Below are 27,945 nucleotides of genomic sequence, written 5' to 3' on the forward strand. Positions count from 1 at the left end.
CTTACAAAGCTTTTCATAATCCAGCTTTTATAAACATATGATCACAAATGGGCGGTATCTAAGGAATATTGCAGTAAGTTTGAAATTAACAGTGCTATGATTGAAAAAAAAAACACATTTTGCAATACATTGAAGACAGCTAACATTATCAGCAATCATTATAACATCAGAAATACAGGAATAATTGATAGCCTTCCTGCTATCTGAGTGATGAATGATGTTGACTAACTTGAGTTGTCACATTGAATTGAAAAAAAAGGGGATCATCCATGTTATTAGATCTAACATTTAATATCATAGACAAGCCTTTTCCCTTTGAAATGTTATCTTTTCACACACTTTGAAGGAACCGTAGAGTAGTAAAATACTGCAGTCTGACTTGTGTTTAGTTACCAGCATAGACAAATTGAGACAAGTAACCATCGAATTACTATTTTTCACACTTTAACTCCATTCTGTCCAAGTGTCTGTCAAAGTGTCTGAACGTATGCAATGTGTCTGCTCTGCAATCATCAGGCACATCTTTGGATGACGTATGGTGTATTAGTCCCGACATGCAGCGCGCGGTCTCTGTTTGCTGGACATCGTCGCCAAGATGAACCCCACGTAGAGGACGCGGCGATTTCTGCACGATTTCTGCCTAATTTCGCTCAAATTTGGCTCTGAACTTTGGGACAGAATGGCGAGCGCTAGTGGCTCGAAAGCAGAGTTCCACGTGGGAGCAGGAAAATACAGACTTGTACGGAAAATCGGCAGTGGATCGTTCGGGGACATCTACCTAGGAATCAACATAACAAATGGCGAGGTGGGGCGCTCCTCTCGCCAGCTCAGTTTTCTGCCACTTGGCCCTAGGGAATATCAGCTGAAAATCCTTTCAAACTACCGGTCTACGCCCGTCATAAAGATCTTCAAATCTTCTATTTTGTGTTTCAGGAGGTAGCAGTTAAGTTAGAGTCACAGAAAGCCCGACATCCACAGCTCTTATACGAGAGCAAACTGTACAAAATCTTACAGGGAGGAGTCGGAATCCCTCACATTAGGTGAGTTCCTTTGTTCGATATTTTGCGACTTATCACTTTAAAAATCGTCCGAAATTTGTCACGCACATGATGTCGTGGGTGTTCATGAATGTTTTTCTGTGTGGCATGTTGACATTGATTATCGTTTGGACGGTAAACGAAGGATTGGAACTGAACGGGTGCAAGGGTTTAGCTACAGCTCGCAATGGCGTACAGTTGTGAAAGTGGACGGGGATCCCCACATATTCATGAGGCAACTTATCGCTATTTTTTCCAGATTTTTATCTGGTATTCTCCAAACATAAACCACGGGACACCAGAGATTGAAATATTATATATTCTGCTATCGATTGTGTCAGGTGGATGATTTTTGAAGTCCCATTTCCTGGGGTATACGGAAAACCTCGGGGCAGTGTGACGTAGTGTGTAGTCTGTTGCCAACCAGGATTTTGTATGGCCTGAATTATTGGGTGGGGCTGGAATATTTAACTATTACTCATAACAGAACAGTCTTTTGTCATCGGTTTTAGACAAGATATGAACAGGTTCTAGGGTCAAGAAAGGTGAGGGTGTTGAATTGTATGAAAGAGGTGTTTCTTCACTAGTTCTAACCCATTTTGTGTGTACAGTATGTTACTATGTGTTTGTTTGCTTGGTTGGTTAGACAAAGACAAATGTGACCCACATGAATGCAGATATGAGAGATTTTTAAAAATCGAGGTGCAGTGTGAAAAATCAATGAACAATCTGTCCATGTTGCAGTCTTGGGTGGTGAAAATTTATCTAAATTTATAATTGTTTTGCTTGCTGCAACCATGTAAACCTTAGTGCTAATTTGCTAAACTGTAGCCTACAGTGTAGGATTATGAATTGTGTGATCATGTACTTTCTACTCGAAACATGTAGCATACTGCAGGCGAAACCTGGTGTAGAGTAGAGGGAGTATTTCTCTAGTGTAAGAAGACATATGCACAAGGTTTCTTTAATTCGATAGAGACTATTACAATAGATGTAAAGCTGAATGTTGTGTTAAGTCACCGAATTTTGTCCCAAGCAGGAGGCCCACTGAAAGAATCGTGATGTTGTCATGTGCCTGCTGGTCATGTGGGGCACTGACAGGCAGGTTAGGGACACCTGTCCCACCCACTACAGCAAATAGCAGGGGCTCCTATTGTTTGTTTGTTTGTTTGTATTATATACATAAGTAAACTGTCTGTTTTGGCAATTAAGACCTGAAATATCCTGTAGTTCACTGAAAACATTGAAATCAACATGAAGTTGATATGCTGTCATCACTTCCACATTTACATGGCCAAACTACCAGCTTAAATACAAATGTATACTCGCCTTCTGTGAAAAGAAAAATAAACCTAGCAACAAGGAGGTCTTGAAGGCACCATTAGACATTAAATTATGGGGATTAAAGCATGCACAGCTGTCTCAGTCATTTTCATATTGCTCATTTGCATCTTTGGTTGCTGTGCAGACCATCCTCTCTCCATAAGAGGGGTATAGCACTGACACAAATATTCAAATGATGCAATTTTAGATACTGCTCATCTGTGACAAATCACGACATGCAAGACAAAGGAGGTCACTTGTCCCTAGACATTTAATTCACAATGAAGTCATGTCCTGTTTGTGTGGTATGTGCATGCGTGTATGCGCACACACACGCATGTAATTGTACAAGATACAAAGTATGTCATTGATTGCTAAATTACAAATATACTATAAAACTAATCTACCTTACAAAGAGTAGTATATAGTATAGTTTGAGAATGTGTGTGTGTGAGTATGTATGTGTGTTTGTTCCTAACCAGTCTTATGTCAAATGTCCTTGCAGCTCCTATCGCAATATTGTTAATTGAGAAGGATGCATTGATTTTTAACCATGCCCCTAATTGTTTGTGTGGTAAAGTATGTATATACATTGACTTAAGTATCTGGTATTTTTAGCTGCTGACAGACACAGGTGAGCACATGTTGTCTGGAGGATTTCCCCTCAGGATAGACTTTGTTTATCCAATCTTCCTTGCAGGGAACATGGCAACCCACACAATGAACATAAATGGCATTTGTAGATAGACAAGAACATTTTGTAATGTAGAATTCCATGTATTGCCTCAATGTTCTATATACTGATGGCAAAGTATCTATACATTAAGTACATAAAAGAATATGGCCTGTACAAGTTTCCTGTATTTCAAAATAGCATCTATACTAACCAGTCTACTTTCATGTTACAACAATGGTTAACCAAAGGTATATTTGTGGTTAGACTGCAACCCTACATTTATAATGAAAAAATGATGAACTGAAATTTTATGTGTTTTACATATTTTAAGCACTAGTACTGTAGTAGTTATTTTCAAATTGTCATGATGCTAGTGCTACAGACCTCTGACCCCTGAGGGAACTTGCTGCTGCCGTTGATATGATTTTTAAAATGGTACCGTTATAATGTATAACTCTGTCAAACATAAAGGCGTGTAGTTGCTAAGTTTCAGTGGTGGAGCACTGTGACAAGAAGGGTCATCATGCCAAAGGGTAGTTAGTCTCTGGACTGCTGATTATTTCTCACTCTCTGTCCCAGTAAGCAGCTTTAATTACCAGCTTGGTCCCAAGGTAGTTGGTGAAGCCAGGACATGGGTGATACACTCAATAATGACTGTTGGTCTCAGCTGCTAGAGTTAATACTAATGATACTGCTAAATGAGAAATCAAGTAATCCCCAGATATAGCTGCTAGGCATAGTGTTTATAATAATACATTACAAATGTCAGAAATATAAAGTACAGTAGTAATACACTCACTGTAAAACAGTGTAATTGTGTGACAGTATATGGCATATGTAGAAATACTGGAACTTGGTCTGCCATGGAAAGAAACTGACTGTTGATGGAACATACTATATGTGCCTCAACGTTGTCTAAATGTCAAAATATTCAACAATGTTGGCCATAAGTTTATATCCATTAGGGTTGAAGGGATGTTAAAATGTTCCAGTAGATGAATAGAGCTTGTTTTCCTCCATGATTGTTTGTATCTCCAACTGCAAGTTTACATTATGATTATGACAAGTTCTGTTGTAATTTGTCTGTATCACAGTGCATTAAGTCTCATACAGGCAAAGAGATGACAGGAAGAACACACATGTAGGACACGTCCTTGTCTGGAAAGGAAACCACAGAATAGTGTCCTGGGTAGCTGCTCAGCTGTCACAAAGGCATTTTCTATTTCAGTGCTTCTAGGAAATGTGTGTTAGTGAACCATCACCAATATCAGCAGCCCATACCACCCAGTATAGAATGTTTGGAATATAGATGACTGATGTGTATATGTGGGAGGAATTGAATGGGTAGAAAAACTGCATGTCTGTGGCTTGAATTGTAATTACATGTAGAATTGTTCATGATTCTGAGTTTTGTTTAGTACACAATGGATAACATACCCTCAATTAGTATAAGCAATGATTAAACAGTAATCATACCAGTGTATTACTATTACTTTAATTTGTTGTAGCAGCTGCTGCCTAAAATTATGCTTTATAATTTATAGAATGATTGTGGGCCCCACAAGTTGAACACAGTTTTTTGTCTGTCTGTAGCAATGTTTGAATTGAGCATGATATTGACACTGTTGCTACAAACTTGTAAAATTGTTTACATGAACATTAATCAAATGTAATGTGTTGTGCATATTTTAGATAATTCAGGCACTACGTAGGCTGGTTTATCTGCTTCTATATATATCTGAAACATGATTTTTTAACGATTTGTTAAGAGTTAAGACCATGTAAAGATAGTTCCCGTTGCTAACGGAAGATCATTTACCAATCCAACCAGAAAGTAGGACAGCAAAGAGTTGGGTCAGTTCTGGTTACTGTTGGATCTTTGTCTAGGAGTACAGACTGTTAGTCTTTTCAGTTACATTAGGTAAAGCTATCAAATTGTGGCTAGAATTTAAAGATGTCCTGCAGAGTTTTGTTTGCACTTGAAAGGTGTTGTGTTGCAGTCTCTGATTGAACAACAACAAAAAAAAACCAACATTTCACCCCATTCCAAGTCTGTTGCTAGTGTACACCTATTGTTCTCTTGTAGCTGTAAGTATAAGAAGAAACATTCTGGAGGGCTAGGTAACCCAGCCATTGTGCAAGAAGGAAACCTGTGTTTTTTCTAACGGATACCTGTAGAAATCATGTTTCCACTGCAACACATGGTATGTAAATACCACTGTTCTCTGGTTGCAGCCAGTCTGTTGTTATCAGGAAGGGTCAAGCGCTGGCTTTGTTTGTTTAGTTTATAGGTAAACAAACGGATGCCCATGGACAATCCAACGCCCAACACCGAGGTGTGCCCTTGTTGGCGTCCTTCAGGCTTGCTGACCTTCAGGAGGTGGCCAGTGGGCTAAGATAGCCCAGGATGTATTTAAGGCATCTTATCCCCCAAAGTAATTTGTGGCTAGTTGGCTTGTAACATATGCCTTTCACTTGGCCTGTAGCAAGCTCCACTGCTGTCAAACATGAAGACAAATGGTGGAAAATGGAACCTGTAACAGAATACACTTACTTTGTACCTATTGTTAGATATTGGTCATGAAAGCTCAGTTATGGCATGGTCACATTCATCGAAGGTTGTCATAAGATTTTGATGTTGCAGTGTTCTATAGCGGGCTGTGACAGAGCTAGCTGCTGTCAAGGATGTAAGACAGCATTTTCCATAACAAGATATGACGTCAAGCACTGAAAACAAAAACAGAAACAAGATGCTGGTGCTCGCATTACATAAAATTCCAACATGGCAGCATCCATTGCACCATTAAAAACAATAAAGTTAAAAGTTTAAACAAATTGTGATAAAGGTGTGTCAAGGCTGTAAAATTTCCCCACCTTTCTTTGTTCTGGTGTAATTATAAAATTGGCTACACAACTGGATGACCAAGTACAAAAGGTACAGGAGACTCCCATACAAGTGAAATGGATCAGATGTGATCAAAGCTTGGCCTCTGCCCTATTTTGCACTACATCTGAAGTTTGTGCAGGTGCAAGAAAATTCACGTGGGAAAATGTCATGTCATGTGCGTTGCAGAAATTTGTTCAGCATATTTTTCTGATTTCATTGCATGTAATCCTTAGAACATTTGGAATTGGGTGGGGACTAGTTGACTAGGGAGATTATGTTCTGGACTGTCTACATTGTTGCTGATGGTAAATTATCCTAAAAGCTAGTATGGGAATGATCGAAGTGGAGGGTGGGGCATTCCCATATCCCTATACAGTGGACTATTCAGGCAGATAATTGGTGAAAGTGTTCACCTGCATGTATAATGGGGACTCTGCACTTCCTGAATATATACAACAATGGAGATTGTGATCAGGCCTTGTACAATGTAGGTTTGGTGTAGGACAGGTGTAACCAGCTGGATGTGTCAGTAATGCAGAAAGACAACACAGATGGCTTTTATCTAGTGCCCTGGGGACTTGGCAAAGGTGCGTCATTGTATTGTAATTGATGAAGGGTGGACAAAGCATCAAGGGTGCTCTTGCGTCATAGCTACCCAACCGTTATGAAAAACACTCGTCAGCAAAATGGGTGTATGGAGAAATATTACAGCTCTGCTATTTCAAGGAACACTCATGAATAGAATTTGATAACTAAGAGTATTTTGGACTGGAGAGCTTTCTTGTAATTGATGTATTTATGTGAACTAAAAGGCTTTGAATATAGAATCTCATAAAATGTGTTAATTGCTTTTGTCAGAGAACTTAACATGACACATAGCTGCTTTTGTGCCCCTCCCATTCATAAATAATGCACATGAATAATATCTGAGTGGGTTTGGTGTTCTGTGATGCATACCTTTGTGCTATTGTTGGCACAGATATAAAGGTTAAACACAGAATGGAATGTGAACAGCTTGATCGAAATGTAACCAGTGATTTTATATTTACATATACTGGCAGTGACATGTCTGTCTGCCAAAAGAAAGAACAAAAAGACCCCAAAAAAGACAGAAAATGCACAGTTTCATTTCCCATATTTGTGTAATATTTTGGGTTTGGTGGTAGTTTGGTATCTTAGCATAACCGTTACATTTGGATAAGAAATACAGTTAACATGAGATACATATGTTGGTCTGAATAGCAAAAATGTCATCCTTAAACTTACAGATTTGATGAAGACAAGTTAATGTACCTACCCTTTCAGTGCTGAGTAAGTAGTTCTTAAAAGGGCTAGAGGACATTATGTGGTACTTGGGGATAGAGGGTGAAGAGGGAGGAGCCTAACCAGCATCTGTCATGACACAAAATTGTGCTGCTGATTATAGACAAATATTCTGACCTTTCAGTTTTTGGTGGAAAAAATAAAAAGCTAGCTGGAACTGTCCAGGTTATCAAGTTGCATGATAGATGCCAACTTTTCCCCTTTTTTGCATGTGTGTATGTGTGTGCGTGTGCGTGCGTGTGTGTAGGGGAGGGGGTTATGATGTGAAAAGCAGTATAACCAGGCAGTAATTTGTACCACAAGAAATTGGAAAGTGTTTCTGCACTGCTGCCAAATGTTAACGTAATGGAAATCATGTATGTACCAGGGTTCTCCCCAGACGATGGAACAAGGGCGCTGCGCCCTGATACTCCTAGCTCAGCGCCCTCATACTCATTTTCAAATCTAGGGTGTTGCATCCCGATTTTTCTACAAAATTTCGCTAAAATTCGATAAAATTTCCTGATTTCGGGGCTTAGTGGCGTCTATTTTCCCGCCGGCATTGTCTCTGAAAACTTGTGAATGGGGCGATAATCGAGTAAACAATGAGTATTTCGCACGACGCTACTGAGAGAATCGCTGTCATTGGTGGAACATCGGGCGCCCCGCTAGCGTTTTGAAGTCGTGTAAAGAAAGCTAATTGTCTGATTTCTTTGTAAACCAAAGCCCTCGACCCTGATAATAAGTTTAAAAATAAAAGCCGATACGTTTACGAACTTATAAACCGTAGAAAATTCCCTACCGTACCGCGACATTATGAAGCATGTGGCGGCCGCGAAATTCGTTGACGCGACAGAAAATGTCTGGTTCATGATAGCGGTATTTCCCATGAAAATAACGTATACGATTTATTTTTCCCCTGCTGTCGGTTTTTAAGTCCCGAAACGTTAAAAAAAAGCTGAATTTTGCCCACAAACCCGGACGGGGGACGGCCTGTACCTATCGGCGTAGCACATGGCGGCCGCACCGCAAGGCTTCTGCCAAAAATCGGCAACGTGACAAAAAAATGCATGGTCCATTTTAGCGATATTTACCATAAAAATAACGTATGTGGTTTATTTCTCACATGGTATGAGTTTTAAGGTCTCAAAACCTCTAAAAAAGCAGAAATTTGCCGACGAAAACGGACGGGCAAGGCATGGAGAGGGCACTGTTGACGCCTGCATGACCCCCAAAAGGTCGAAGGTCATAGGGCACGTCCATTGCGCAATCACCTTAATTCGCCGATTTAGCTAATTTTAGGGCGTTTGAAAATTGATACAATCACATTATCGACTTGTAGACAAGCAAAGGGATAGAAACCAATAAAATGTTGTGCAGATTAATATTTTTTTCTTCAGATTTCTTTTTTTTTCTTCTTTTTTTTTTAAATTCAAAAGTATTTTCTTGAATGTGTAACTTTGTTAGTCCTAAACATGAGACCGATTATTTAATGTTAGAGAAGTGAAATTTTGTTTTGATGGTACTCTTGATGGTACTTTGATAATTATAAGGGACTTGTTTACAAGTTGGTGATAACATAAGGATTAGCATTAGGATAAGGTTTTGTCCCAGCTTCTCTACATTTTCCCATAATTGCTTGCCTCAAGTTCCAAGTGGAAAATGTATGACTTAATGTCATATTCTGTTTCAATTGTCGAACTTGAAGGCACCGTTGGCCCCCGGTTAGGGGTCAGAGCGTGGAACCTATGCCCAATTTTTCCTGTATGTTAACATTTTTTTCTGGTCAGTTCAAAACCTGAAGTTGCAGGAAATGGACTTCCATTTGTATTNCTGATGGTAAATTATCCTAAAAGCTAGTATGGGAATGATCGAAGTGGAGGGTGGGACATTCCCATATCCCTATACAGTGGACTATTCAGGCAGATAATTGGTGAAAGTGTTCACCTGCATGTATAATGGGGACTCTGCACATCCTGAATATATACAACAATGTAGATTGTGATCAGGCCTTGTACAATGTAGGTTTGGTGTAGGACAGGTGTAACCAGCTGGATGTGTCAGTAATGCAGAAAGACAACACAGATGGCTTTTATCTAGTGCCCTGGGGACTTGGCAAAGGTGCGTCATTGTATTGTAATTGATGAAGGGTGGACAAAGCATCAAGGGTGCTCTTGCATCATAGCTACCCAACCGTTATGAAAAACACTCGTCAGCAAAATGGGTGTATGGAGAAATATTACAGCTCTGCTATTTCAAGGAACACTCATGAATAGAATTTGATAACTAAGAGTATTTTGGACTGGAGAGCTTTCTTGTAATTGATGTATTTATGTGAACTAAAAGGCTTTGAATATAGAATCTCATAAAATGTGTTAATTGCTTTTGTCAGAGAACTTAACATGACACATAGCTGCTTTTGTGCCCCTCCCATTCATAAATAATGTACATGAATATAATATCTGAGTGGGTTTGGTGTCCTGTGATGCATACCTTTGTGCTATTGTTGGCACAGATATAAAGGTTAAACACAGAATGGAATGTGAACAGCTTGATCGAAATGTAACCAGTGATTTTATATTTACATATACTGGCAGTGACATGTCTGTCTGCCAAAAGAAAGAACAAAAAGACCCCAAAAAAGACAGAAAATGCACAGTTTCATTTCCCATATTTGTGTAATATTTCGGGTTTGGTGGTAGTTTGGTATCTTAGCATAACCGTTACATTTGGATAAGAAATACAGTTAACATGAGATACATATGTTGGTCTGAATAGCAAAAATGTCATCCTTAAACTTACAGATTTGATGAAGACAAGTTAATGTACCTACCCTTTCAGTGCTGAGTAAGTAGTTCTTAAAAGGGATAGAGGACATTATGTGGTACTTGGGGATAGAGGGTGAAGAGGGAGGAGCCTAACCAGCATCTGTCATGACACAAAATTGTGCTGCTGATTATAGACAAATATTCTGACCTTTCACTTTCAGTTTTTGGTGGAAAAAATAAAAAGCTAGCTGGAACTGTCCAGGTTATCAAGTTGCATGATAGATGCCAACTTTTCCCCTTTTTTGCATGTGTGTATGTGTGTGCGTGTGCGTGCGTGTGTGTAGGGGAGGGGGTTATGATGTGAAAAGCAGTATAACCAGGCAGTAATTTGTACCACAAGAAATTGGAAAGTGTTTCTGCACTGCTGCCAAATGTTAACGTAATGGAAATCATGTATGTACAGTACTTTCTATTCAAAACCTACATGAACTTTTAAAATGGGCAGATTATGAATCCAAATCATTTGTCTTTTGAGACAATGTCAGCTGAAGAACATGTGTCCCCTCTTGTGTTGTTCCAGATGGTATGGCCAGGAGAGGGACTACAATGTATTGGTTATGGACCTGTTGGGGCCCAGCCTGGAAGATCTCTTCAACTTCTGCTCACGGCGCTTCACAATGAAGACAGTTCTCATGTTAGCAGACCAGGTAGGCAGCCACTTTTCCCATGATTTTCTTCTGAGTAGATGTGATGAATAATATATATGTTATGGTGCGACTTCATCAATGGGGCTCCAAGTTCGTTTTTTGGCATAGGTGAACTGGTGCAGCTAAACATAAAAAATCTAGGTGTACAGAGAAAAAAAATGTATGCACAACATTATAGAAAGTAGAATGTCAGCAAAACAAAATAACAAATTTGACTTCCTCTCAGATTCTGATGTCTATAGCTAACTTCATAATATTAAACATGTGATGCAACACAGGTTGTATTATTTTTTCTGACACGAGTTCAGCTGTAATCCTATACAAATATTTAGGTGCACCAGTATACTCAGACACAGACAGTGCATAATGTACCCAGTATTTCAAGCCCTGATGAAGATTGCTTGAGGTACTGTTCAGTCTTGACACCATGTTGCCTTTCTTTTGTCTACCCCTGCAGATGATAGGTCGTATCGAGTATGTACACAACAAGAACTTCATCCACAGAGACATCAAACCAGACAACTTCCTCATGGGCATCGGGCGCCACTGTAACAAGGTGAGGCAAAGACATGCCCAAAATGCTCAAAAGGTAATTTTACACAGTTGTGGCCCTCCAACAGCTAGCAAGGCTCAAGTTGTTGGCATTCCTCCAAACCATCACTGTCAAACTTCTTGGTAGAAACTATGATAAAATTGTTCTTTGTCTTGTTGGTTGAAACAAAAAAATTGTCTATGGTTGGCCACAGGACTGTGTCCAGAGAAACACTTATTATTGGATTCATGGATAGAAAAGCCAGGAAATTTGTAGCATTAAAACATACACACATTTACTTTGGCAAGACTCATTTCTAAGAGAGGTAACATCCTTTCCTTGAAAAAGAAACACTTGGTATTTGTAACAAAAAAAAATGGAACAGTCACAAAGTAATCTGTTTTACCAAATTATCGTTTCATCAAAATGGTCAAACCTTGTTTACTCAGGAAAAACAACATCAAATTAAGTTTACAGTAAGGGACAGCAAGAACATATCCACACAGTTGACCAGATAGCTTCTCCTTTGGAGAATAGGAACATTTTGGGTGTGTAGAGAAGAGTGTGCTGTTCTGTTTTGGAAGATCTTCCCTCTCCTCTCCTCAGTCCCACCAAACCTTGACACACCTCCACATTTCTTCCTACTGGACTTCCCACTGATACTCTACAGTTTCCATCGCTGGGTGTGCACTCCCATCACTTGTATAATGGAAGAGGTTTTCTCCCTTGCTTTTGCAAACTTCAGCTTTGCTTGAGAGGAGGGCCACAGCCAATTCTCCTGAATGGGTCCACTCACATTTTTTTTACTTTCAGCCCATGTTTTTCAGCTGTGTTGTTGGGGGAAGCCACTGACTGTGCTATTTGAGAGACATAGTCATTAAAAAAATACATGAATTCAAAGTGTGTCTATCATAAACATTTGGCCTTCTTTAAGTACTAGTAGGATGGTATTTGTAAATTGTAGGTTTGCGAGCTGTTGATTCACTGCTACATTAGATGTAGATATATTGATGCCAGATTAATATTGAAATGCATGGTGCTATGGATTCATTGGGATATCTGGTGATGTCTGATCAGGCTTTTGTCAGCTAACTTGGTATATAAATGTAAGCCAAATCCAGCCTTTTGTTTTTGGGGAGTGTGACCAAGACTGTGTACATGGTAGTGCCATCTGTGGTTGTGGCTGCAGTGATGGTTTCTGTCCAGTGACACATGATTTGCTGTCTAATATTAACATATCATTCAACATTTTTCCTGACAAATTTGTGTAACAAATTAACTATGTCTATAGGCTACTAGTTTGTTTTGAGAGCTCTGCCAGTGTCTGCTCTATAACTTATCTCCAGAGAACTTGTCTTCAACATCTGCTAAGTCTCACATTTTCATGGCTTTTTCCAATTTTCTTCAATTTATCATCAAACTTCTGCTAAAAGTATATTGAAAGTATTAGACGTGGCATTCTAACACCTTTAACACACCATTATGGGGTGGGGTGTATTGTGAAATATGTATAACAAAGCACTCTTGCCAGCATACAAGAATACAGAATTGTGGGGAGTTCAGATACCTAGCCAAACGTAGACATGTTTGTGTTGGCACTGTGGCTTCCCAAAAGTAGCCCCACCTGGCATGCCCTCTGATGACTGCAGTTAGTGAAGAGAAATCACTGCAGACAGATACGGGGCAAACAATCACACAAACTGATCACTAAAAAAAAATCAAACAGTTAAAAAATATCTGAGTGTAGACACACAAACACTTGCAACATCTGACTGTCTCTCTGACTTTTGGTTTACTTTGAGCTGTTTGTGATATTTTTGAGTTGTTGAATTTTTCTTTGATTATTTTGTCTTCTTTCTTTGCTTTGTCTTCCATTTCTTGAACTGAATATCAAGTTTTGTATTGTAATACTTGCCTTGTTGTTGCTAGGTTTTCCTGATAGATTTTGGCCTTGCAAAGAAGTACAGAGATAGCAAAACACGACAGCACATACCGTACCGGGAGGATAAGAACTTGACTGGCACCGCTCGATACGCCAGTATCAATGCACATCTTGGAATAGAGCAGAGGTGAGTGGGGGGTGGCTGTCACACAGAGGTGCCCCCTGTCTTAAAGAGATAAGCTTGGATATTGGAGAAGAATTTTTGGGGGTCCAATCATTTGACAGAATTTCATCATTTACACGATTTTTAAAGTTACAAACCCTACATGCTATAATTATAATGGGATTGTGAAAGAATGCCTTTATAAGGTAATCCAAGTGTAATCTGAAATGTGAACTATTCCAAGCAGTCATCCTAAAAAAATTTAAGTAAAATGAAGGAGGCAGATGAGACTCTAACCTGGATGCCAGACTGTTCCCAGGTGGAGAGGAAACATTTTCCTCGTGGGCTGTGGTAAAATTTTCTTGGGGTCATGTTGGTCCTTGAGCCAAGCAGCTGGCCTGTGTGGGCTCTGGAAATCTGGCATCCAGGCTTATGAGAAACTTCTGTTGTGCTCAGAAATGAACTTGAACAATGGACAGCAAGACAGTGATGTTTGTTTTTGTTTTTCCCAGTCGCCGTGACGACATGGAGTCCCTGGGCTATGTGCTTATGTACTTCAACAGGTCGAGCCTCCCATGGCAGGGCCTGAAGGTAGGCGCTGTGCGTACTTGTACTAGCTGTCTTCTCCCCTCTGGTTGGTACGGCTGGTCGGATGGTCTGCTCCAAATTCAACCCTGTGTGCCTCTGTCCCCCAGTGTGTGTTAGATATCGATTTACAAGCTGGGGCCATATTTTCCCCGAGGTTCAACCTTTGCAGGATATAGCTGACATTTCTTGCCTATGGGGCATATGGCCACAACGGTGTTCAAATTTGAATTTCAGAAGAAAAGGGCATTCTGGACAATAATCAATTATTGAGTGGCCTTTGATTTATACATGTACAGTGTTACAAAATGTCTGCATGGTGAACATTGTAAATTGTCAAATTTGCCACTGAAATGTGAGGTGAGATGTGGTGAGAATGCAAAGTAAGTTTGCCAATGGTTGAATAAGAAGGTGACCATCTAAATCACAATGTTTGGTATACTGTTTAAATGAAAGCTATCGAACACTGTATAACAAGCTTTTTTACACCCCCTTTTTACTAGAGACTGTTACTGCTAAGCAACCACTAAGTGACCAAATATCGCTCAACTAATTTTATGTACAAAGCATATTTCGTGTCATTTGTTGTCCTTAAAATCATATTTAAGCATGATACATCATATTCTAATTATGAAATCAAGGGTCTTGAAAATCCAATTTTGGCCACTGTACGGTTGCTCGGCAATCACCATCTAATGTGAAGGGGTCTTAACAAGGAGCATGTGTCCTGAAGGCTGTACCAACCTTTGCATAACCGTAGCACTTAGTCGTTTGACCATAGGAATAGATGGGTGTGTGCATGTTGCCTGTGCACAGAGATTACATTAAGCGCTGTAGAAAACAGTTTTCTCCCTGTATTACACCATATAGTATTCCGTCACTCCCAGTTTTTACACTCTCAACACTTTCTATGCCCTCCCTTTAGCAGTATCACATTCTTCCATTTACGTAGTTTAGCAAATGTACAATGGTTTTGAATTAAAGGGTTAATAACTACTGTAGTGCTTACCTCTAGTCCAGGATGGACTTTCAAAGGTTACAAAGATGATATTGTTTCACAAGTATCTGAAATTCCATTGCAAACTTCAGAGTTTTCTGTGTGGGAAGTATGGTCTCATGTGGCACCTTTTTATTAAGAATCACAAAGTAAAGTACGGAGTGGCACAATCCAAAATATTCACAAGGCAAGCTTGAAAGTAAACATGTTTAAATAACATCATCCATACTAGGGCTTTTTCAGCCACTTTTGCTGTACATAAACTACTGTTACAAAAGGCTCCAAAGGAAAATTATGTGTAATGGTGCCATGATTGTAAAGTAGCAGTGAAATAAACTATTACTCTGCTTCATTAACAAATGTTACAAGAAAATTGAGTTAAATGCATGCCTGTACATGCATATCTACAAAGAAATGGAAGCTTTTGTTTCTGGCATTTCCCCAGCAGTCAGTCATCAGTCAGTTGACCTATGGCCAGGGGCCCTGTGTGATAAGGAGACAACTGTTGTTATTCTTCTGTTTTCCTTCCCTGAAGCAGTGTGCATCCATTATTTCCTGTTGCCCATTCTGTGTGATCAGTTGTCCCTCTCTTGTTCCTTGGTGTAACTGTACCCCCCCCCCAGTTATTTCTCCAATGTTGGTTGAATTTCCCAGAATGAGTTGTGTATGCCACTTGTCTGATGTGATGCCTTCATCTTTACACATACAGTGCTTAAAGATTGAGTCTGCTGAATTTTTGCCCATTCTTTAATATTGTTTAACATGTTGCTTGTAAAATGTGTGTGTAAAGTGCTTCTAGCCTAAAATCAATATGCATGGGTGGGAACCACATGTTTTATTGGCAATGATAATGCAAGCCACCCTCTCATGGCAAAGAGTAAATCTTATAGAGGATGGGTGATCACTATAGTCTGGTTTATCAGTACAAGGTTTAACTTTCTCAGATGCAGAAAAGGTTTAAACTCAGGTTCAAGTTGCAAACGATTTGCACCGATAGACAAACATGGGCAGGATTCATGCAGACTCAATCTTTAAATCCTTAATGTCCTTAGGGTACTGTGAGTAACTTAGAGGGCACCCAAGGTATGTAGAGGAAGTTAATATGTTCTTCCCCCTAGTGACATGGCCAAAACAAACCAACCTCCAGTGCCTTTTTCCCATATTTTGGACTCTTGCAAAAAATATAATTCCCAGTATGGTATAACAACATGGGTCTTATGATGACAACTTTTGTTTTGAAGTGTCTGAAGTATCTTTGTGTTTGGTTCTGTTTTGTTTTTCTAAGTTATTGTGCCATGTGCAAGACCTCTGTAGGCACGTGTTTTGATTTAACCCTATCTAGACCGGGGGGGGGCTAAAAGTGCCCGCGCCAACTTTGATGTCACATAGCGTCTGAATGGCTAGGGCTAGAATGACCAAACTTGGTGACTTTTCCTAAAATATTGTTGGCAACAATTTTCTATCATTGGAATAAGATAATAATTTTTTGTGTTGCCATGGCAACGGGTTTCTGACAGGCATTTTTTGCTAAATTTAGTAATTTTTGTTTCAAGAATAGAATTATATGGGTTTTATGTCAAGTTACTCATGGTTTCTAATATTAATAACATCCCATATGAATTTATGTAAATTTTATCGTTAAATATGCATAATTTATGCTAATTTGATGACGTCATTGGCCAAAATCCAAGATGGCGGACCATATCATTAGAACAGGTATATACAAGTTATTTTCCTTAAAATTTCATCAATACTTCCATTTCTTTTTTCCAAAAAAGGTTTAAATGAAGGTCTTTGGTATGTTTACAATGTATTTTAGGCTTTATCACGAAAAAAAACTATTTTTGAAAATTCAACATTGATGATCCAAGATGGCGGATATCTTAAATATGTATGACGTCATTTTATGACGTCACCGGTGTTGCTATGGGCAACATAAGACTTAGTACACTCTGATATTTTGTCATAAACACTTTTGGTAAAGTTATGTTGAATACCATTTAGTTTTCACTGAATAGCCTATCTAGACGGTTTTGGCCAATAAAATCCCATTAATGACGTCATAATGACGTCATATTACGTCATAATGACATCAAAATTGTAGATATGATAAATTTTAACTAGTACACCATCCTCTGAAAATTTGGTAGCCATACGACATACCGTTCGCGAGTTCTGAGGGGGGGGCCGAAAGAGCCCCCCCCCGGTCAAATCTTGCTCAAAAAAGCCCGGTCTAGATAGGGTTAATACACAATGACAACCAAATGGCTGAAAGATGTAAACCAAAGTAGTAGCTGGGTTAGGTATATAGTAGTGCATACTTTTGGTGCAAGATTTTCCCATTTGTACAGTGTTAACAAGTCAAGTTTACTAGAGCCCATTCTTCTAACCTATTTATACGTTTAACTCATGATAGATACATGGATGATCATAGTTGAAGGTGCAGCATGTAAAAATGTCTGTGTGCATAAGCAGCATCTATGTTTCCATATTGTAAGATAGTCACGTTCTTAAGTAACTGTACATCCAGTGTAAAGGAACTATAGTGTTAGGGGGGAATATTCTAATCTCAATAACATATTCCTATCTCTTTCATTTCTACACAGGCCGCGACCAAAAAGCAGAAGTATGAGAAAATTAGTGAGAAGAAAATGTCTACGCCAGTCGAGGTCCTATGTAAGGTAGGTCTTAGATTACGCTTCAAGTGATGTTTTGTAACGTCCTGTGAAACCTCAAGTGTTGGATCATGTCTGAATCACAACCTTGTCTGTCCATGGCTTTCCATGTGAAGAAAATGACCACACCACTTGAAGCTCTTTGTAAGGTGGGTAGAGTCCATTCTCACCACTTGGAGGGGGAGGTGGGAGCTCTGCTTGCTGTCAATAGTTACAAGAATACTAACATTGCTTCTGGGTCAGTTGTCTAACACGGCAACTGTCCAACAAAAGGTCAATATCCAGTTCTGTGTTCACCATCTGTGGTCAGCAGTGGACATGTAGGAAAACAAAGTTTGGCCATTTGCTTGTGTTTAACAAGTTTAAAATTGAATCATGATGGTAACCTAAAGTCATTATGGCATCAGGTGTTTCATATAATCTCAGCATTTCTTGACTTTAAACTGTTTAAAGTCTGGAACTCAGACATAACTGATGAGACACTCTAAATTATCCATGTGAAGTAAAAACTGGCATGGCAATTGTACATCACTTACATAAGGAATGTTTGATGATTGTTCTAACTCTACCTGTCCTGTAGGGCTTCCCAGCGGAGTTTGCGATGTACCTGAACTACTGCCGAGGGCTGCGGTTTGAGGAGGCGCCAGACTACATGTACCTGCGCCAGCTGTTCCGGATCCTGTTCCGCACCCTGAACCACCAGTACGACTACACGTTTGACTGGACCATGCTGAAGCAGAAGGCGGCTGCACAGGCTGGGAGTGCAGGGCAGGCCCCCATCGCACCCACACCCACCAAACACACTGAGAGCAAGACCAAAAGTAAAGGTAAATTATAATATAAGGCCGTGAAGTTTGGTGCTTATTGATGCCCATCAGGGGCTAAATGCATTAAGTAACTTGGGTATCCATGGCATGATAAAAAAAAATTATGCTACACTTAATCTATGTCTACAATTTAAACATTTTCTATTTATTCATAGTTAAGAGGATGTGAACATTAACTCTTTTGTTGATTGTGCATATATCTAGCACGTCGGCAGAACGTACTGTGCCTGCGAAGAACCCTGTATTTTCACGATTTTCGGTGGATTTTTGGATATCTTCTCCTACATAACATTTGGAAACTACAGACGGGATGTTAACCTTATATACGCTAGTATGACCTTATATGAGACATTCTCCCAAAGTGCTATGTACAATACATTACGGGTTTCACACAGGTGCAGTGCGTTCTGCCGACGTGCTCATATATCTGCTCTAGATGTGGTGTATCACTAATAAGTATATCTTATGTATATCTTTGTAACATGTATCTTTAAAGACACTTTCTCCCTTTCCCTACAGGACGCTGAGGTGAAATTCAGTGGAGGAGTGAGGAGGAAAGCACATGATTCCTGATGTGAAGATGGTTGTTTCGACTAGGGGGAGATGTAGACTTGGTTCCCCATGTGTGAAGGAGTAGTAGAGACATTATTGCAGTGTTCCATGAAAACAAACGTGAAGGAAACATGAGAGGACTCCGTGGCTACACAAGAATACTTAAACACTGTTGTTATAAACTCTTCAACTTGTATAAAGGGAAACCTACTTACTGACATGCGAAACTAAATGTGAGCCCAGGCGGTGATATGCCACATTGGCTTTGACGGACAGAGGTGCTTAATAAGTAGACAACTGTAAATATGTATAAGCCTTGTTATTTTTCTGATACTACTGTCAACAAAGTATGTATATGTTTTAAACCCCAAGGAGGAAGGTGTTGGGAATACTTTAATAAACAAATAAGTGAAAATGGTCCCACAAGTTCACAGCTGTCCGTCCCAGCCACAGCTGTCCCAGATCACCGCCTGGATGGGTTATCAACTTTGCATATATGATAATTAAGGACATTTTGTTGCCTCATGAATTGCTGTATGTGATTGTGTATGTTGTCTGTTGTTAGTCCCATGTTGTACAGTGTGGCTGTACAATAGCACCTAGTTGTGAATTTAAACCCAATCCTTGTAGATGTATTTTTGAGACAGCTCTTCAGTAATGACAAGCAGAGAAAGCCATTTCATTCACTGCTCTTATACATGCACTGAACAATAGCAAGTCCTCACGACTAGTTCTCTCCACGGGAAAGTTTCTATCTAGCACAAGGATGCTTTCAGTTGGAAATCATGCAGGCAAAGTTGTAAGGTAGAGAACCTTTCTTGGGAAAGGGAATAGACTGTCCTTTTGTACTACATGGTAATATGGTAAAGTAGTGGTAAAGTTCGTACACTTAGGAGTAACTTAAGAACAAGAACTGTGGTTCCCTTTTCTCCCATGCCTTCATTCTCCATGTAGATCTTCCCTTTTTTCATTTGTGAATCTTGCAGTGATACATAAATTAAAATGTATAAAATTTTCAATTTGTCTTGTTCTCTTGTTGTGTCCATAATGTTTTCAATTTGTTATCTAAGTCCATTTCTCACTAGCATTTGTGTGGAATAAAAAAATAGACCAAAGCTTTTTTTCTTGACAAGAAACCAGTCATGTTTTTATGTGCCTCCCTTGTGCATTTGTAGGACCAAAATCATCATAAAATGAGCTTGGGGCCCATGTTCATGTATACAAATACATTATTGCACTCCGCTAAAAAAAGGTTGAAAAGTACAGCTTTATTAATTTCAATTTAATAATATCAGAAAAAGGTACCAGTGATAAAAGCTTCAAACTAGGAAAACCTGAAAAAAAGGCTTTTAGTTTGCCATATACAATGCTAAGTAGGCTAAGTCAGCTGGGATGTTTTAATGTTTGTTCTTCCGACCGCCTCTTTTTTTCCTTGTTTTGTTATTCATGTTGCCGTCGCTATCTGCATAATGCCCCTTGACCGGAGCCCCGGCCTGTCTTTCCCACTCTTTTCGCAGCTTGTCGAGCATACTTTGTGTAATGACACCCTCCTGTACAAGTTTATCACTCAAGCGGTGTTTACTTCCCACTTCTTCAGTCTCTGAATCATACTCCTTGCCCTGTCTTGATTTTGGGATACTTGTTGCTCCGTGTTTGGCAGGTGAAACCTTGACTTCCTCCACCATTTCATCAAACTTGGGGAGCCCCGACATGTGTCCCTTTGGCCTCCTCCGGGGAATCTCGTCTTCGCTAACGGACGTGCCACTGGACGTTTGTGACTCACTCTGCCTGATGAGTCTGGTGATTTTGTACACGGATTCCTGTATGAGGAGGTCCAGTTCACGCTGAATCATCCGGATAAGTCCCCCGTCCGGAAACATGTCCATGAAACGGTAACTAGGAGAGAGAAGGTGTTAACTGTTAGAACAAGAACAAGGGAGAAGGAGCATGTACAAGAAGGTACAATTGTTACAGCACAGACATATAAAAATTTCCTTCAGATGCTTAAATAGTAAAGAGAAATTTGATACAATATTATATATTCCTTTTGATAAACCAAGTTTAACTGCTCTTACATTTATACAATTACCAAGAAGCAAGAGGAAGTCAAATGCACTACCTGGTAGTGTATATTAGGTATCTGTGTGATCGTAAACATGTGATCTGTACTAAGCCCGGTGGGAGAAAATGTACTGTCTTAAATCATTCGCTGTTACCTGAGCCAGAGGTAAACATCCAGGACATCATGTATGGACTCCAGGTACATGAGCTCTCGAATGGTCCTGGGCATGGCAACAGGCCAACCAATCAGACGGCACACCCAATCAAACGTGATGGGCTCCCCACGGCTGAACTGACGGGCAAACTGGAGACAAACAAACAGCATGATGAGTTCAATAAGTAATCACTAATGTTCACTGGGACATGTAGAATCTCTTTTTCTTGCCTCAGTTTTGGTTTTGTTAATACATGTAGTTAACTATAGCCATATACATGTAATAGGTAAGGTCACAGGTTTGATATCCTTGAATTCCTGGCTAAATGTTGTGTCCTTGGGAAAGTCATTTGATATTTTCTGTTTACTCCAGCCATATGTAAAATCTGTACCTACCTTTAGGGTAAAAGGTGATAAAGGAAAAGGGATGTGCTGACATTGCTATAAGCTGTACTGCACGTTAATATTCTATAATATTGTGTAACGTTGTGTACCTTGAGGAAGGATGTACAGAGGAAAGGCTGTTTCTTGTTGATGGGAGCGCAGCAGAAGACGTAGCGGGCCCGCAGGTTCAGAGGAATGTGCTGGATCATGTCTGCCAGGAACTTGAAGTCTTCAATGTTGCACACAAAGTAGCGAGAGTCCACCTGTGCCAGGTTGATGAAAATGTCCTAGGGATACAAAACAAAGATGAATCAGTTTGTCTTTGGATAGCTAAGTCTCTTCACAATGTACAACAATGTACAACATGTTGAAATATGTTCCACCTTGCAACTTACAACCTAGTTCAGGGTTCAGGTGTTCACCTTTGACTAGACACAAACACAGTGAACAATGTCTAATTCAGACAACACTCTTTCCATATTACAGTGAAATGAGACTAGAAAACAGGTACATCTGTTCTGATAAATAATGGGCAGGCTGTACTCACAATTAGGTTGGACATGCTGGCATCAGGCAGTTGGTAGGCAAACATCTCCACCTGCTCTGCAGTTGGATGGAGTCCGGCAGCCTATGAGAGAACAATAGCAATATGGGGATATTCGGATGATCAGGAACACATAAGGTGCAGCTTTTCATCTCGAAAATGAGACAAAATACAGATACTGTCAATTACAACGTCAACTACATGTATCTCCCTACTCACTCCCCATACATATGTACATTGTTCATAGTTCATACACTGGTAAAAAACCCAAATCACTAAGTACTACACCCAGTACAATCTTATGGTCAGTCAGTACTAATCCCTTGAAAATTCCACAGATCTAGAGTAGTTTGCCAGTATTGTTTACCTCAATAGGTTCTACTGGCTGTTTGATGATGTCATGAAGAGTCTGGAGGTCCTCCTTGTGCATGGTGGTGACCTCCCCGTCCTGGAAGTGTGTCCCAAACCTGCCGGCCCGCCCGGCAATCTGCAGCGCCTGAGACGTGCTGAGGTTGTCCATTTCTTTCTCCCCTTTCTCGTTAAGCGTGGGTTTGATCAGAGAGTTGAAGATGACTCGCTTGATACTCCTTTAAAAAGAGGTTTTATATCATCCCATGCCACTCAGCAGCAACATGCCACTACAAATAAAAAAAAAAAGGACTGTAAGAAAGTTCTCAAAGAAGGAAAGGTTGCAGGGAAAAGACAACTCATCCAGAACTCACAAGTTGATGCCCATGCCAATAGCGTCCGTGGCAACCAGGATTTTGCAGGGGTCCTCAGGGTCATTGAACTTTTTGGCCTGAGCTAGTTTTGTGCCTGGTGGGAGGCTGCCATAAATCACTGCACACTCCTGGTACCATAGCAAGATGGAGATGGTCAGACAATCAGGAAGACATGAGTTACAATTTTTTATCTTCAAAAGCATTGCAAAGACGACAAAATATATCATTGTTTATTAAGTTGTATCTTCCTGCTAACTCCCTATACATTCCCCATTTTGCATAGTTTCCTAAAATATGGCATAAAAATGATATGTTCTGGTTTTCTCTAAAAAGAATTCTGAATTTCTGAGCCAAAAGAACAAAATACAGATCATACTAATACCAGTAACCATTTCCTTGCTAACTCCCTATACATTGCCCACTCTCCACACGGAACCTTTAAATCTTTAAAATACAAAATAAAAGATATGACATAGTAAGGTTTCCATTCAAAAGAAGGCTCAAAGAAAGTTCTGTACCTTTTCCATGGCTTCTATCTGCCTACTGAGTTGGAAGATGTCAGCCTTGCTGAAGCAGACGATGGCATCACCAGGTCTCAGGTTGTTTAAGGAACCCAGCGGCTCCTTCAGGTAGGTCAACCCTGTCAACCTTTTGTACCTTCTCACCTGAGAGACAGGAAGGATGTTAACGAAGTTATCACAGACACATTACTACACAAAACACAGACATCCTGTGAGATAAGCAATTAGACCTATTTACTATGGCAGGGGAAGACAAACAGTTATACAAATATAGAAACTGGTGTGTTATACTGAAGAGTATTTATACCAGCCATAAAGATGCTCTTGTAGATATGTTTCCCGGGATGTAAGGTGTACAATGTATATTGAGCAAATGAATAAAATATGCTCTTTTAATTTATGTTATTCTGTGTGCACTCTGTCATTCAATGATTGTAACTTAGCATCACATGTACTTGTATAGCTATATCACCATATACATGTACCAACCAACACTGTCTGAAGCAACCACTATAGTATCAGCAACCAGCACTGTCTCAGTCCGTTATAGAAACCAGGTATGACAGTAGTACCATACCTCCACCTCCTCCCCAGTAGACAGCATCATCTCAGTGACCAGATCAATAGCAGCCGGCTCCCCACAAAGGTGGATCTCCTCCGCACACAGACCGAGCAGGGCGCGGGTCCACGCCCAGCCTCGCTGGGGGTCCTTTATCATCTGGATCTCGTCCACCACTGCCACCTCATCTGGAACAAGACATCAGAGATTTCAGACTTCTGGGAAGTATTGGATAGCCTGGGTGCCATCCGATTTGTAACAGAAATCTTTTCGGGGTTGCGGTTACAAATCGGATGGCACCTAGGCTAGTATTGGAAAGTCCCTACTGGCTCCTCGCCAACGTTGGTGGGAGCGACTGTGGAAGTGGACGTACACTAATCAGGATAGTACCCAGGCTAACTGGCTCCTGGCCAGCTTCAGAGACATTTGATCTTCTGTAATTCTGCCTATTAATGTTCCCTCACCCACGTGCTGTCAACTTAGTCTGTCTGAAGAGACACACAAACCCATAGCTCAGCCACCTAAAACAATACTTCTTTACAATAATAAACAGCTTGTTGGGAGTACTACTAACTGTATGTGTATTTACTTTTGTAGATGCCATTTTGAAGTTCAGGTAAGTAAAGAAACTCTTGTACATTTATCCCTATGCTTACACACTTGTTCTGTGTAACCTGTTGGAAATTCTTTGAAGACCAAAGACTAAAGTTTCTCCTTACATGGCTGATGGATGTTAGTCATCTCCACAGTACAGGACACGTGACTGGATGGCTGTCCGTCTTCCCGGGCATGCACTCTCTCTTCTCCTGTCACCAGGTCACAGGGGACCCCCTGAACAGAACAGAACAGAACAGAACAGGCAACAGATATTGCAACGTTAGAACTGAGCAACAGTTGATATTAAGATGAATAACAATTAGCAGTTTACTTACCATGCTTTAAATCATATGCTATGGTTCCCTTATTAGCATCTAAAAAGTTCAGAATATCTTTATTAAAGATGTAAGATTAAATATTATATAGCACATTATAGATCATGAAACACATGTAGAACCAAATTTTGACAGCCCCTACCCTCTCGTTTGTTTTTTGGTGAACCTCACTGGCCAGCAGTTTGAGTGGTCCACAGTAGATCCCAGACTTGGCCTGTGAGAACCGCTCCAAGGCGTGGTATGTCTTCCCACTGTTGGTGGGACCAGCATGGAACACGATGGTTCTGTGGATGGCACGGGCCTCTGGGTACCTGCATGAGACAGTGTGGTACTGTATGGTTTAGGCTTACATGTGTGAGACTCAAAACAAAGGAAAAGTAAGAAAGAGGTGCTATTTCAAGTCAATCAAAGTGGGAAGGGCCATGCATTGTTCCTGTGTATGGCACAGGCCTCAAGGTACATGTACCTGAATCTGACATCAAGCATTAACCAAAGGTACAAATCGTCCTTGCAATAGGGTACCTATAAGTATTTTGACCACAAAAATACACGGATGCATGACCAGTGAGGGATTGTTCTTTCAATCTGATTAGCACAGTGTTAAACTTTGATATAAACCAAGATTTCTAGCATAGAGTTAGATGCTTTCTGTTAAATGCCATTTACAACAGTTTGACTGAAAAACAGTAACATAGCATGTTACATGACTGACCAGCTGGCTGGGTCCCTGGAGTCACTGATCTTACGGAGATCCTCCATACAGTCCAGCATGGGGAAGATCTGCTTACAGTGCTGCATGAAGTAGGGGAAGATGTCGTCCACATGGCCTGGACAAAGAGAGAAAGTAGGGATGTTTACAAATAACTGTTATAGAAAATACAGTAGTGACAGCATTAAATACACGAGTTTGTACCAATGGGAAAATAGTTTGAATGATTTGATGATGATGAAGTATTTCATATACAATGTATACAGTTACCTGATCCTCGTAGAATATCAGACAGTGTGATGTGAACCTCAGGAGGAAGGACGTCCGACTCAACAATCCACTTTCTGAAGCTCAAGAATCCTTGGTGAAACAAGTGATCTGCAAGGCATAACACACAAGGAGTATGCAGGCACTGAGTTCCCTGAATAGTTCACTTATAGCATACAAGGAAATTGTTTCTCAAGCAAATGGATAGATTTTGAAAACCTATCCAGTTGCTTGAGTAACAATTTCCTTGTGTATCTCATTGCCTGGATGTTTAACATGTTACTGATAATGCTTGAAACTGTAGGTATCAAACACAGTGATCATGGTACACATGTGTATCAAACCTGTTGTTTTGTACTTACTGTACTCCAACTGTTGGTGAAAAATAAACTTTTTGAATCTAAGTAAGTTAGATACTGTACTCACTGTCCAGCCCATTTTCTGCTCCCAGAGTCTGGATTTCTTTCCTCTTGTAAAACCTGTTCAGTGCTTTTAACACTTCACCTGAAAGAGAAGATTCAGAAATACTCTGTAACTATAGCTTTGTGATAGTGCCGATACTAGTAGTACTGTTTATGGAAAATCATATTGTATGACCTCCATAATTTATTCCATGGGGTATCATCTAATATAGCAAAGGCTTTGACTCTTCTTCCACTCGTTTCTCTTGTGCTATTTGTAATTGTCAAGTGTTCCTGTAAAAACCGAAAGGGGCGAGCAGGTCACAACCGGGAATCGAACCCGAGTTGTCCGCTTGGCGGTCACCAACGCTAACCACTACACTAAAAGGTCGCACGACCATTTAGCATGGTCAGTTAGCACTGTTACACTACTCCCCCTTTTCTTTCAAGATTCGTCCTCGAATCTTCCGAGTCCGACATCCCTGGAGCTGCCACACTTATCCTCAGTGCCAGTACTCACAGGGCCCACATCGGGCGCCACTGTAAAAACCGAAAGGGGCGAGCATGTCACACCCGGGAATCGAACCCGAGTTGTCCGCTTGGCGGTCACCAACGCTAACCACTACACTAAAAGGTCGCACGACCATTTAGCATGGTCAGTTAGCACTGTTACTAGTGGTTAGGATTTGGCGCTCTCACCGCCAAGGCCCGGGTTCGATTCCCGGTGTGGGAACCAGTGTAGAATTTAGGGATCCTCAGTGTAGAGTTTCGGGTCTTGGGCTAACTTTTCTCACGCCAAGTTACGCGTCTATATGATCTGCTAGTTAACCAAGTAAAGCACACGGAGACTGGTCGATTCAGATTGTACGGGCTGTTGTATTATGATCTATCTGCTGTGTATACAAAGTCAATACAGAGTCAATGGTCTAGTTACAATGGTCTAGTCTTAGAGTTACAGGAGTGGAAATCTACAAAGGATATGAACTACAAGTGCGTGTGTCTAACCTGAGGTCCCGGTCTCGAACTGAATTCAAGGAGAAGCGGGCTAGCTAATATCTAATACTGACGCTGACTGCTCTCACCAGTCATTGGCTAATCTAATGAGTATGTAAATGAACTAAGAAGCTGGAGATCTAAATGTGGCTACTAAGCACTACGTCATAAGTCACTACGTCACGGGAACCATAAATCACTAGCTGACTGATCAGGGCTGTTACATTCCTACTTTTATTTGAAGCATCAAGGACATCAAGCATCAAGTTGTATTTATACTCAAGGAGGTTTAAAATACCACCCCCCCCCCACCACACACACTTACTTTTCTCCAGTGGCTCTCCCGTCAGCTCAAACCCCACATTGATGTCGTCCGCGTGATTGACGTTCTTGATCGGTACCGGGATGAACAGTGTTGTATCGTAGTCAGACGTGCTTGACTTTGCCCGTGAGAAGCCCTGTGTCCATGTCTGTGACCCGACAGCTGTCGGTCGAAACTGGGGTCTTCTCATGTACGCACCACCCACACGTATGGCGGCCCTACTCACCCGAACAAAACTCATGCTGTTCTAAAACTATGGAGACGGCACTGCAACAAGTCATGCATCCATGAGATGTGTGTAGAAGACCAGTTTCTCAAGTTATTATGGTGAAAAGTTGTCAACATATGATATTTTCTCCGACTGGACGTGGGTCCACCATGCTGGAATGATGCATGGTGGGAAACAGGCTACACCACTTTGATATGGGGGTGTCAGGTCAGTTGTCCCACACCAAGTATTAAA

At 40.4% G+C, this 27,945-nt stretch overlaps 2 protein-coding genes across 6 annotated transcripts; one reads left to right on the forward strand and one right to left on the reverse strand.

Annotated features, from left to right (window-relative positions):
• The first annotated feature begins 524 nt into the window (after window positions 1–524).
• Window positions 525–19,902, forward strand: LOC109485296 (casein kinase I). 5 transcript variants are annotated; one of them, XM_019788810.1, is made up of 9 exons: window positions 525–805; window positions 934–1,040; window positions 10,574–10,700; window positions 11,158–11,289; window positions 13,162–13,301; window positions 13,790–13,877; window positions 17,466–17,540; window positions 18,115–18,361; window positions 18,881–19,902. In XM_019788810.1, the coding sequence occupies exons 1-9, from the start codon at window positions 680–682 to the stop codon at window positions 18,886–18,888; spliced, it is 1,050 nt and encodes a 349-aa protein (XP_019644369.1). In that variant the 5' UTR covers window positions 525–679; the 3' UTR covers window positions 18,889–19,902. The 5 variants fall into 5 exon arrangements, with proteins under 5 accessions (XP_019644369.1, XP_019644370.1, XP_019644371.1 ...); XM_019788811.1 differs by having other exon boundaries at window positions 18,115–18,355; XM_019788812.1 differs by having other exon boundaries at window positions 13,790–13,868.
• LOC109485295 (ATP-dependent RNA helicase SUPV3L1, mitochondrial-like) lies at window positions 19,471–27,903 on the reverse strand. The gene is made up of 14 exons (XM_019788809.1): window positions 27,486–27,903; window positions 26,193–26,270; window positions 25,770–25,877; window positions 25,503–25,617; window positions 24,933–25,101; window positions 24,578–24,689; window positions 23,877–24,046; window positions 23,297–23,443; window positions 22,779–22,906; window positions 22,424–22,643; window positions 22,060–22,140; window positions 21,623–21,799; window positions 21,130–21,278; window positions 19,471–20,809 (listed from the first exon to the last, which is right to left on the reverse strand). Exons 1-14 carry the CDS (start codon window positions 27,721–27,723, stop codon window positions 20,311–20,313), a joined length of 2,391 nt encoding a protein of 796 aa, XP_019644368.1. The 5' UTR covers window positions 27,724–27,903; the 3' UTR covers window positions 19,471–20,310.
• Window positions 27,904–27,945: the final 42 nt, after the last annotated feature.

This window comes from Branchiostoma belcheri, unplaced genomic scaffold, assembly GCF_001625305.1.
Source record: "Branchiostoma belcheri isolate BF01 breed outbred unplaced genomic scaffold, Haploidv18h27 scaffold74, whole genome shotgun sequence".
NCBI classification, from domain to species: Eukaryota; Metazoa; Chordata; class Leptocardii; order Amphioxiformes; family Branchiostomatidae; genus Branchiostoma; species Branchiostoma belcheri.